The sequence below is a fragment of the Ochotona curzoniae genome, unplaced genomic scaffold, assembly GCF_017591425.1.
Source record: "Ochotona curzoniae isolate NIBS_2020 unplaced genomic scaffold, NIBS_Ocur_1.0 contig_2927, whole genome shotgun sequence".
NCBI lineage: Eukaryota > Metazoa > Chordata > Mammalia > Lagomorpha > Ochotonidae > Ochotona > Ochotona curzoniae.
The window spans coordinates 7,438,147-7,450,458 of record NW_024465654.1 but is presented as its reverse complement, the minus strand read 5'-3'; the positions used below and the strand labels follow the sequence as shown (position 1 = coordinate 7,450,458).

Below are 12,312 nucleotides of genomic sequence, written 5' to 3'. Positions count from 1 at the left end.
CCTTGCATGCCTGGGATCCCATATGGATGCCAGTTCTAATCCCAGTGGCCCCGCTTCCCATCCAGCTCCCTGTTTGTGGCCTGGGAAAGCAGTCGAGGACGGCCCAAAGCCTTGGGACCCTGCACCCGCGTGGGAGACTCGGAAGAGGCTCCTGGCTTGATTGGTGCAGCTCCGGCCGTTGCGGCCACTTGGGAAGCGAATCAAGGGATGGAGGATCTTTGTCTCCCCTCCTCCATATGTCTGACTCTCCAATAAAAAATAAAATAAATCTTAAAAAAAAAAACAAACAAACATAGGGGCCAGCACATAGTTCAACAGGCTAATCCCACACAGCATCCATATATACACTGGTCTGTGTCCTGGCTGCTCCACTTCCCAGCCAGCTCCCTGCCTGCGGCCTGGGAAAGCAGCGGAGCACGGCTCAGGTCCTTGGGCTCCTGCACCCACGTGGGAGATCTGAAAGGAGCTTCTGGCTCCTGGCCTCAGATCGGCTCAGCTCCAGTCACTGCCACCATCTAGGGATTGAACAAGCAGATGGAAGATCTTTCTCTCTCCTTCTCTCTGTAAATCTGCCTTTTCAATTAAATAATAATAATGATGATTGAAGCACAAAGTGACGGAGGACAGGGAGGGAGTCAAGGGGAAAGAGAGAGACTCCACGGATCATCCTTCCAGCGGCCACCGCCAGGGCTGGGTCAGGTGGCAGTCAGGAGTCAGGAGCTCCACCCAGGGCTCCCACGGGCAGCACGGACCCAGGTACTGGGGCATCTTCTGCTGCCTTCCCAGGAGCACAGGAAACGGAACTGGAAGCATCTTAACCTGCTTTGCCACAACAAGCTCTCTCTTTGTTCAAATTAAAGAAAAAAAAATGAAAGGCTCTTACAGGGAATAAAAATCATCATGCACTCTTTTTAAAAAATGCGCTGGCAGTCAAAAACAACCAAATCTGCTGGCTCCTACCAGCCAGCACAGCAGGTAGTGCCCCCAGTGGCCAATGCTGTGCGTCCCTGTTCAACACACATTCTAAGTGGCATGGCGCGCCACCACGTCCCTCACCGAGCGTGTCGCTTCCAGCTCCAGGCCGCAGCACATGAGGTTCGACTCGTACCTTTGCCTTTTTTTCTGTGGAAAGAGCACAACATTTGTGAGGCCTTCAGATGACCAGAGGCCAAAGACAAACAACAAGAGAACCAGCTGTGTCCAACGAGGAGACAAAGGCGAGGTCTGGGCACTGCACGGGGCACTCCGGAGGACCTCGCTCTGAGTGCACTGGGCACTGCACGGGGCACTCCGGAGGACCTCGCTCTGAGTGCACTGGGCACTGCACGGGGAACTCCGGAGGACCTCGCTCTGAGTGCACTGGGCACACCGCATGGGGACACTCCAGAGGACCTCGCTCTGAGTGCACTGGGCACTGCACGGGGCACTCCGGAGGACCTCGCTCTGAATGCACTGGGCACACCGCACGGGGACACTCCAGAGGACCTCGCTCTGAGTGCACTGGGCACTGTACGGGGACAGTCCGGAGGACCTCGCTCTGAGTGCACTCGGCACTGCACGGGGCACTCCGGAGGACCTCGCTCTGAGTGCACTGGGTACACCACACGGGGTACTCCGGAGGACCTCGCTCTGAGTGCACTGGGCACACCGCACGGGGACAGTCCGGAGGACCTCGCTCTGAATGCACTGGGCACACCGCACAGGGCACTCCGGAGGACCTCGCTCTGAGTGCACTGGGCACTGCACGGGGACAGTCCGGAGGACCTCGCTCTGAGTGCACTGGGCACACCGCACGGGGCACTCCGGAGGACCTCGCTCTGAGTGCACTGGGCACACCGCACGGGGACACTCCGGAGGACCTGGTAAAACAGCAGAGGGTGGTCCAGGTCCTTGGGGCCCTGCATCATGGGGGAGACCTGGAAGAAGCTTTTCATTCCTGGCTTTAGCTCACCTATACTCTGCCTGTTGTGGCCCTCTGCTATGGTGAGCCAGCAGATGGAAGATCTCTCTCTCTCCCCCCTCTGTATAACCCCGCCTTTCCAATAATATAGTGCAGTTGATAACACACTTCATTACTGACAGCCCCAACAGAACAGACGTGAGGGCCCTCAGACAAGGAAGAAAACCGAGGTGAGCCCAGGGGACAGCTGGACCTCCCCCTTCCTGATTCCGGGCCCCTGGAGTCGCAGCATCCACCTCAGCACCCACAGAGGTCAGCATAGGAGAGCAGACCTGCCGGGGGGCCACAGGGCAGGATGACGGGACAGCTGCAAAGCCAGGATGTCACCTGTCACCTAACCCCAGGGAGTCCCTCCAGAGGCTTTGTACATGAGAAAACAATAGTTTCCATTTGCAGTTGAAGCCATTTTGAGATTGGTTTTCCTGGGACCTGCAATCAAAAGCACTCCCTGGCACTAAGCAGTCAGCACAGCCCAGGCTCAGGGCGCACTGCTGGAGCAGTGACAGTGCCTCCTGGGGAGAAGTCACACTGTGAACGGCTCATGCTTTCTGGAGAAAGGTGCCAAACGCTGCGAGTGTTTGCACTAAATCAGAGCTGCATGCCAGCTGGAGGCTGGTTAGAGAAGTGAAGAGAACACTTTCTCATGGAAAGATCAGACTTAAAAAAAAAAAAAAAATTGAAAGGCAGCATGACAGAGAGGGAGAGACAGTTTTTCTATCTGCCGATTCACTTCTCAAATGGCTGCAACGGCCTCTCTGAAGCCAGGACCAGGAGCCCCAACCTGGTCCCCTCCCCCATGATGCTCTCCCAAGAGCATTAGTGGGGGGCTGCACTGCAATGCCACTGCCGAGGAGGGACGCTGGTGGTGCAAGCAGCAGCCTCGCCCACCGCACCACATGGCCACTCAGAGATGGAGGGTGTGAACTGTTCGTGCTTTGGGGGTCTGTGGTTTGATCACACCCAAAAGCACTGCTTGGAAGAACCCTGCAAAATGTTTCAGGAGATCAACAGATCTTTCAAAGAGAATGGAAATTGGGAATTGCCTTGTCCTGGCTCTAAATCCGCAGTGCAGCCTCACCAGGAGGACAGGGCAACTTGCAGAAGCTGCTCCAGGTGACAGAGCAGAATCCTGAGGCTGAGCATCGAACAGTCATAGCACACAGGCAAACCGAGACAGGAAGCCCCGAAAGCCGGGCTCCTTCCCCCATACCCGGTGTCTGCGCGTGAGCCCACGGCCTGCTGCCTCTGCTCCTGGTGGGTGAGACTCCCTGGTACCCACGCCTTTTCAGGGGATCGCAGAGCTTGAGACAATGCAAGCAGCTCCCATGCTCTCCTCTGCAACCACAGCTGCTCCCCGATCTCTTACGGGATCGGATCTGCTCGATCCATTTTACCTAGTGCTCATCCCAGCTCTGCACGAACAGTAGTGGCCGTGCCTGCACAGAACGCACCCTGGGGTCTGCAGGGAACGACTTGCAGCCACCCCACCCCAGGGCACGATCCCATTCCGTGAGCAGAGGCCGGCTCTGGCCCGCACAGACGCCGTGGGTTACCAGGGAAGACACTTCAGTTAAGGGTTCTTAACCTCTGAACTCAGGAGGTTTACTGACATCTACACACGCCATCAGAGTTAGCTTGGGTCTGGCCCTGATCCTACTGAGTACTGGGACCCACAGGCTGCAAGGTGAGCCAGTACGTTAGGTACAAACCACCCAGCCAGGGAAACCAGGACACGACATCCCGAAGCTGCAACCACATCTTAGGGAAGCCAAGATCTCAACAACAACACAGCACATGCTGGTAAGAAAATCTGTCAATATCACACAGCCAGTGAACATCAAGGGAAAGAACGGCCAGCTGCCCAGCCTAGAGCCGTGTGACCCACCTCCCGGCTGCCCAGCCTAGAGCCTAGAATCCTGTAACTGCCCTCCAGCTGCCCAGCCTAGAGCCCTGTGACCCCTCTCCCCCTGGCTGCCCAGTCTAGAGCTGTATGTCCCTCTGGTTGTCCCCACTTGGCACTATGCATTCACTGTCCACTGCCTGAGAGCAGCCAGGACAGCCTCTTCTGACCCCCACGAGCCACCCAGCGGTCCAGTCTGGACTCCCAGGCTGATCTAGCAGAGTGCGACTGGCAGCAAAACCAATGAATTGCTACTCTCCTAAAAAAGTCACTGTTGCCTGTGGAACTAGGTGCTGCAGCCACAGTGCAGAGTGATAAAACTAGCGTGTCACAGTCGAGGCCTGTGCTCATTCTGGCGGCCCTAAACATAATCTCCCCAGAAGAAACCAGCCAATAACAGGGGGCAGGGACCACACAACTTAAAAAGATTAAGTCACTTGGTTTAAAACAACAGACAGACACTGAAAGATCAGATCACTATAATCCAGGAAGGAAGTCCAGAGGGGCAAACATAGCAGTGGGCGTGTTGAGTGTGTATGTGGGAACCATGAAAAACAGGAGGATTTCCAAGGAAGGTGACAGCAGCAGTGACGGGGGACTCATCTAACAGGTTCAGTGCACTTGGGGCTCAGGCACAGAAGGTCCAGGAGCCGGCACAGCCGCGGGCTGTCCCCTGAAATGGCTTGGGGTACAGCACAAGGTAGAAGGAGGAGCTTGGATGGTGACAGATGGGGGGCACAGAGTGTGGGTCACAGCTCAGGGTCCAGGCAGGATGGAGTCTGCCCCTGGCCCTGACTGGTGATGGATGGGGGGCACAGAGTGTGGGTCACAGCTCAGGGTCCAGGCAGGATGGAGTCTGCCCCTGGCCCTGACTGGTGATGGATGGAGGGCACAGAGTGTGGGTCACAGCTCAGCTTCTCCAACAGTAGATGAGTCTGATCCTCATCCTCTACATGGTGTGCGTGTCCACGACCTCGGGCTCTCGTGTCTGTAATGGTCAAGGTTGTATTCCGTCCTTATCTGTGGAGCAGGCCTCCCCTCACTGTGCTGTGACGACTGAGACACCCAGGGCACCTGCCCCTCCGCTGTGAGCAGGTGCTGAGGGCTGCCTAACATCACATCTGCACCAGTCATGCTTATCTCCTTCTCTCAGCCTGGTCGGCACCCGGTCAGCATCTGCTCGCACCTACTTGCACCTGGTCAGCACCTGCTCGGCACCTGGTCAGTACCTGGTCAGCACCTGCTTGGCCAGGCAGCCAGCCAATCTCTCCCACAGCACCCAGGGCACAGCTTTCAGCTCTGAGACCAGCCCAGCCCAGAGCCGAGTATGAACACGAGCTCCACTTGACTGCTTAGATCAAACAGTGCTGTTTTGACTTCACAAATTTATGAAGATTATTTGGAAAGAAAAACAAAAACAGCCTAAAAACTCACCATTTGTTTCTCATTTGTGCCCTTCTTATTGGGCTCTTTTTTGGTTTCATCTTCATACACAAGAACAAAGTCGATCCTTCTCTGGCCATCGTTGAAAAACAGGGAGTCGGGTTTTCCATTGAATTCCTCCTACGTGGAAAAGAAAACATGGAATGTACCAGCATATTCTGGAAAAGGGTGGACACTGTGCCTGCCCCCGACTCCCAGGCTAGCACACGTGGTCTCTGCTGAGGAGCGGTGTGACCCTACACAGCACCTCAAGCAGAGCTGCTGCCCAGGGTGGGGGACACGCGGAGGGAGCAGCACAGTCACCCAGCATCACACCCACCTCTGCAGAAGCACCTGTCCGAACAGCTGCAGGTGAACAAGAAACCAAAGTCAGGCAGACCGTGGCCTCCTCCTGCCCAGTCTCTCAGCTTTCCCAGCTGCCCTGTGGACTGCATCGCCTAGTCAATCTCCCAACTGATAATCATAATTGATAAAGTCAGAAGGCTCGTCCACACACAAACCCACAATTCACGCCCCTCGGTGCGCATGAACAAATCCCAATCCTGACCCAGCATAACATGCTTCTTAACTTCATGTGGACAGAGCAGGACCGGGTGGCAGCTCCAGGGGGACCTCACTTCACGTCCTCACACAGCCTGTCCCATTAGGACAGAGCAGGACCGGGTGCCAGCTCCAGGGGGACCTCACTTCACGTCCTCACACAGCCTGTCCCACGTGGACAGACCAGGACCGGTACCAGCTCCAGGGGGACCTCACTTCACATCCTCACACAGCCTGTCCCATTAGGACAGAGCAGGACCGGGTGCCAGCTCCAGGGGGACCTCACTTCACGTCCTCACACAGCCCGTCTGGTTGGTGCATTTGGCTGCCATCTTGCAATCAGAGCTCTTCTGCATTGACAAGCGGTGTTTTCAGGGCGAGCTGCACCCCACAGTCACGAGGCAGAAGGGCTCGTACCTGTGCGTTCTGCACATGCCACCTGCTTAATTCTCCTTCATGCCTATCAGCAAAGAACTCAGCTTGTTTGCCACCACAGACCTCCTCCTTCTCCTCTTCACCCTTCTAAGATGTCTTGGGGCTGGGCAGGGAACAGTGCCCGACAAGGACGAAGCATGAGCCCCGGTGCATCTTACTACAGGGTACGTCCCACCAGTGGCCATTTGGCCCAGTGGCTAACACTGCACATCGAAGCTGGTGGGCCCTGACAGTTGCCTGTGCACTCTGGGATCCAGCAGGGATGACTCGGATCACTCAGTACCTGACATCCATGTGGGAGCCCTGGACAGGTTCCCAACTTGGCCCCAACTCTCCAAGGTCACTGTGGGCATTTGGAGAACCTGTGGACAGCTGGGAGCAGACTCATTCCTGCTCTCTCCCTGCCCCTATCATCTGCCTCTCAATAAATAAATTATAAAACAAACAAACTCTGAGGTCAGCATTTTAAAAGTGCAAAGTGTAAGAAGCACATTTTTAGAATTATTATTCTATACCACTTGTTTTGGTTCTTGATTTTGCATTTATAATGTGATTTACTTAATGTGACCAAACACACAGAAGTGTGCATGTGTGTGCGCTCCACTAAAGGGCAGGCTCTGCTGTGTTCAGCCCATCGCCAGGGTGTGTGACCCAGGGCTCCTGCTGAGCTCACCAGAACCACCCACCCGCTCAAGCTCTGCTTTAGGGTGACAGAGGACAGGCCAACCCAGCTCCAAAGGGCTTAGAAAGGGTCTTCCTTGGCTCCAGGGCAGACACGAGCCGGGACCTCACCCTTCACCCCTCGGGTGCATCACAGCTGCTCTGGGCTCCAGGATACAGCACTCTGCCCTGTCTTCCTGCTTGCCCACAGAAGTGCCACCCTGCCTCTTACCTCCTCACCAAGCACCCTGGCACACACGCTCACCCAGCCCTCCCCCAACCTCCCCCGTTAGCTCAGGTGCCCTCCTTACAGAAGCTCAGAGCACCCTCCATGTTTGACTGTCAAGTCGTTGTGTAACTATCTGACCTTCCCTCTCGCTAGAGTCACCGGCCCAGGGACCCACACAGAGCCATCCATGCCACTGAGTCTCTGGCACTCCACGAGGAGCTGCTGGGACTCACCTAACAGCAGCCATGGCCTCACAGTGCTCCCCACAGGTGAATGGACAGCAGGGGCAGAGCCAAGCAGCAGCCCATTCCTGGCCCAAGGTCAGCAGCTGGACGCTTCGCCTCACACACACTGAGTGTAAATGACTGAGTGAATGGAAGCATGGATGGAAATGTCCCTGCCAAACGGAGACGCTGAGAGCGGATTGGACACAATACTGCATCATTTTCACGGTTATTTCTATTCCACTGAACATTCTAGCAATGTTCTAGTAAGTGCTCAACCTACCTGTCCGCAGTCTAGCTTTGGCTGGCCATCCCTGGTACCTAAGGGGGCTGCCAAGGCTTGGAACGGGCATGCCTCTGTGGCACATGGCACAGACATCCTCACCTGCCATCTGAGAGGGAGCAAGAAGGGGTGGCCGGACTGTGCAGGAATGTCCAGGCTGTCTCGGTGCCTGCAGCCCTGTCGGCCATGCATTTAGATGATTACAGACGCCCATAGATGCGCCACCAGATTCCATGCAGTATTATTATTTTATAACTGTGCTCTGAAGGCAAGCAAAAGGCAGCTCCTTCACCATGCAGTCGCTATGCACACGCCCATGTGGGCATCTGCTGATGGCTGCCCCCACTCAGGACACTGCGGTTCTAAAAGGAACAAGGAGAGTGGGCAGTGGGTGCTGAGGGGGCCGTGATGGGCTCAGGCCTGGCTCTTTGCCTCCTCGGTGGAGTTTGCACTCAAGCGGCTGCAGCCTGCTGAGCGGTGCTGGCTGCTCACACTCTCAGCTCTAGAGCAGTGTTTGCTGGATGGAAGCCCATATCAGCCGGGCTGTGAGAGGAACCACATCACTGGGTCGTGCTGATCTCGCGGTGATGCTGGGGCTGGGACAGGTGGACTCTGAGCCGTGAGGCACTGCTGTATGGCTGTGTCAGTGGACCCTGGCACCCCTTCTCAGCTCAGAACACCCAGGCCCTCTGTGTCACTCATCTGCAATCGACTCTGCCATCCCCAGGTCACAGACAGCTGGCTGGACTGGAGACGCCAGACTTCATGGGGCAGGGACCTGCCAGGATCTGCATGAACTTTCTGGTGCTGCTGTTGTAAGCTCAGTTCCTGCTTAGCTTGACCAGCCAACACTTGGCCTTTGCACACCACCAGCCAGGAGCTGCCAGTCATGGCTATGACTTAAGTGGCTGGTACTTATGAATGAGGGGCAGAAATTCACTTCTTTTCATATTGATATTTGGCTCCTGTAGCAAACGCTTCCACCAGTTCCTTGACAGCGTTCATCAGCTCGGCCGCCCAGGCAAGCACACTCTCCAGGAATGCATCTCCCAACTCACATTTATAATGTAGATGATCACTCACTAGAGAGACAGAGGGAGACGGGCAGAGGAAGCTCCAACCACAAGAGCCATGGCAACTCCATCCAGGGCCCCATGCGGGAGGCAGCAGCTCAAGTACGGAGTCACAGACGTCCGTCACCTGCTGCTTCCCAAGGTGTGGGCTAGCAGGGAGTGGAACCGGAAGCCAAGCTGGGCACTCGGCCAGGCACTCAGATGCACAGTGCAGGTTCCTTAAACTGCGTATTAAACACAAGACCAAATGCCCACCCACCTTCTCTATTTAGATGCGACTTTCCCCACACACCTTACTAAAATCAAGAACCACAAGTGTCTCCCATTCCACCAGTCCCCACTGAAAAAACACAAAAGGTGTGGGCTCAGGCCGCAGCGGCAGAGGCCTTTCCGTGACTGCATGCTGGCTCCATCTTTCCTGGCTGCAGCACAAGGAGTGAAGCTGCCACCTGCAATGCCCACTTCCCATAAGGGAGCATAGGTTCAAGTCCCAGCTCCTGCTCTTCTGACCCAGCTCTCCTCTAATGCACGTGGAAACAGGATGGTGGCTCGAGAACGCTAGTTCCTGCCGTCCACACGAATGGAGCTGCTGACTTGAGAGGCAGACGGAAGCTGGCGGACTCTCCCTTCCTGTTCGTTTCCTTTTCTCTCTTGTATGCTCAAAGGGTGATGCTCCAGCTAGAGTGTCTGCTTACAGGAATTCCTCCTTGCTCAGAGCCCACCTGACCCAGCCCCAGCATCACCGCGAGATCAGCACAACTCAGCGATGTGGTTCCTCTCACAGCCCGGCTGATATGGGCTTCCATCCAGCAAACACTGCTCAAGAGCTGAGAGTGTGAGCAGCCAGCACCGCTCAGCAGGCTGCAGCCACTTGAGTGCAGACTCCACCGAGGAGGCAAAGAGCCAGGCCTGAGCCCATCACGGCCCCCTCAGCACCCAGTGCCCACCCTCCTCATGGTACCAGGCAGCTGGCACATCCCCCACTCATTCGCTCCCACATGTTTGAGTTAATCACGTGTATGATCTCCACTTATGATTGCTTTTCTCTGGGAAAATCTGCCTTCCAAAATCAGAAGCTCAGAGAGCAATTTCTCAAGAACATCTCTGCCCACTGGGATACCCACTTTAGCTCCACCCAAGGCCAAGGACATCAACTGCTGAATTAGCCACATGAGCTCAACGCTCCTCCACAGTGACACGAAACACACGCTCCATCTCCACTTGTTCTCAGAAGCACAAAAGCTCTCAAGCTGAGATTCCTGGCAGACTGCTCCCCCGGGCAAACACCCCAACTAGCCTCTCTCACTCCTGGGTGTGTCTGCCATCTCCCCGTGAGAGTCCTGGCACTGCATCTGGGTCTTTTCTAGCTTCAACTCTGCCTCCACACTCCTCTACTTGCAGAAAGCAAGCCAAGTCCATGAGATGTACCACTCCCATGGGAGGAGGGTGCTGCGTATTCCCAGACCCCTGGGCCCTGCAGGGAAATCCCAGTGGACCAATGCAGGCCCTGGGAATCTCACAAGATTCCTGGGACGAGCAGGAGGACCCGGGTCTGACTCTAAAATGAACCAAAACATCTTCCAAGGAACTGAGTACAGGTTTGGCTCTCAGAAAACAAACAAAAAAAGATGCTCCCTCAACTCCTCAGGGAAGGACTACAGGGGATGATTAGAACATTCTGGAACCCACTGGGAAACAGAGCCAGCACAGACAGGGTGGCTTCCGGCCCTGCCACACCCCTGGGACAGGGTGGCCGACGTCTCCTCCTGCACCACTCCTGAACCCGGCCAGCCCCTTGGGGGAAAGCTCCTCTTAGCTCCCTGAGCGTAGACCAGGCCCACGGCTTCCAGGACTCAGTCGCCTCCTGTTCCCCCAGCTGCTGCCCAGCTCGCACCCCCAGCCGGTGCGTCCAGGGGAACAAATGCAGCCAGGGCAGGACACGAGCCGGGGCCCTGGGCAGCCTGGCTTCCATGCTGACAGCTGCCATCCTACTCTGGACCTTGCCATCCCCTGAATTGTCCACTTTCCAAAGTTATTGAGAACTCTTTCTGACCACGGCCACGGCTCCTTCTTTCACACACAAGCCTCCGAGACGTGTTGTCTGTGTCTGTCCCCACGCCACACACACACAGGCCTCCGAGATGTATTGTCTGTGTCTGTCCCCACGCCACACACACAGGCCTCCGAGACGTATTGTCTGTGTCTGTCCCCACGCCACACACACAGGCCTCCGAGACGTGATGTCTGTGTCTGTCCCCACGCCACACACACAAATGCCTCCGAGACGTGTTGTCTGTCTGTCCCCACTCCACGGCCTCCTCTCTTCCCACTCTGTCTTTTCCAAGGTGCCACTGCGTATGTGCCCTCTACCTCCCCACCGTCCAGTATGGCTGCACCCATGGGTGCCTGCCCAGGGCTCTGCAGTCTCAGGGATGCCAGGAGAAACGCTCACTGCTGGGGGAACTCCACATCAGGGTGATGTCAGGAGACACTCCCGGGCCAGCTCCTGTGCTCTCAGCAGGGGTGTGATCCTTCAGCTGCCCACCCCTGCTGCAGGGGCTCAGCCTCTCCTCTCTCTCCCATCCCCCAGCTGCCAGATTCTGAGAGCGGCCAGAACGCCCCGTGCGTTCTACCGTTCTACCCCTTGCTGCACAGGGCACCCTCCTCGGGACAAGCACGGCTGTGCCTGCCTTCCACACCGCAGCTCTGTGCGTGCACACGCATGGCCGTGTTCAGTGCTCCTCACCCGGGGCCTTGGGAAAGCAGCAGAGGATGGTTCAAGTCCTTAGTGGTCAGAAGATCCCTTTCTCTTCCTCTCTTACTCTGCCTTTCCAATACATACACAAAGAAGTGTAGCCAGAGCAAAGCAGGGACAGAAGTCAGGTGCAGGTGCGAGGCACACTGGAGGACCCACAGAACCACGCTGGGGGGCCCTCCCAGGCTTCCTTCACCAACAGTCTTACTGAACGCCAAGAAGGCTACTGATTCTTCCCCTCACACCCCAGGAGACTAGCAGGAGCAAGCAGGGCAGCCCTGCACGCCAGGAGCCGGCGGTTCATGCTTCTCCATAACATAGACACACCGTGCCAGCTCTAGTGATGGCGGCTTGTGTCACACTCAAAGTCAGACCAGAGAAGAGAAGACTGCTGTGTTGCTCAAGCAGGAGACAAGCCAGGCAGGAGCTGCAGGAACAATAACTGCCTGGGATGCAAGACCAGCCTCACACACCATCAGTCCCACAAGGACATTTGCACACGGCAGCTGGGGCACCGTGCTGTCTGGAAACACGATGTTAACACAATCACAGCGACAGCCAACGTGCCTCTTCGTTCCCCAAGTCCAGCTCAGCAGGAGCAGTCCCCTCCCTGCTCAGCAGCAGCAACAGAACTCCCACACCCCTGAAAGCACATCTGCGTCACCAGGCACCGGGCTCACACCGGCCTTGCCCATCGAGAACGCCTGGCATGAGCAGAATCTGCTTTACCACTAGCAGCACAACCACCACGGAGCAGCACGGAGAACCAGCTGGGCTCCCAGGATATGGAGCCTGGAGCACAGCCCAGCC

At 56.3% G+C, this 12,312-nt stretch overlaps 1 protein-coding gene across 2 annotated transcripts in view; it reads right to left on the bottom strand.

The window, feature by feature from the left end:
- ANO6 (anoctamin 6) overlaps positions 1-12,312 on the bottom strand; it is a 78,712-nt gene that overhangs the window by 28,613 nt on the left and 37,787 nt on the right. For both annotated transcript variants that reach the window (XM_040978920.1, XM_040978921.1), the window contains 2 exons: positions 5,295-5,423; positions 1,057-1,122 (listed from right to left, as the gene is read on the bottom strand). In XM_040978920.1, the coding sequence (XP_040834854.1) occupies positions 1,057-1,122; positions 5,295-5,423 (195 nt within the window). The remainder of the gene's footprint in view (positions 1-1,056; positions 1,123-5,294; positions 5,424-12,312) is intronic.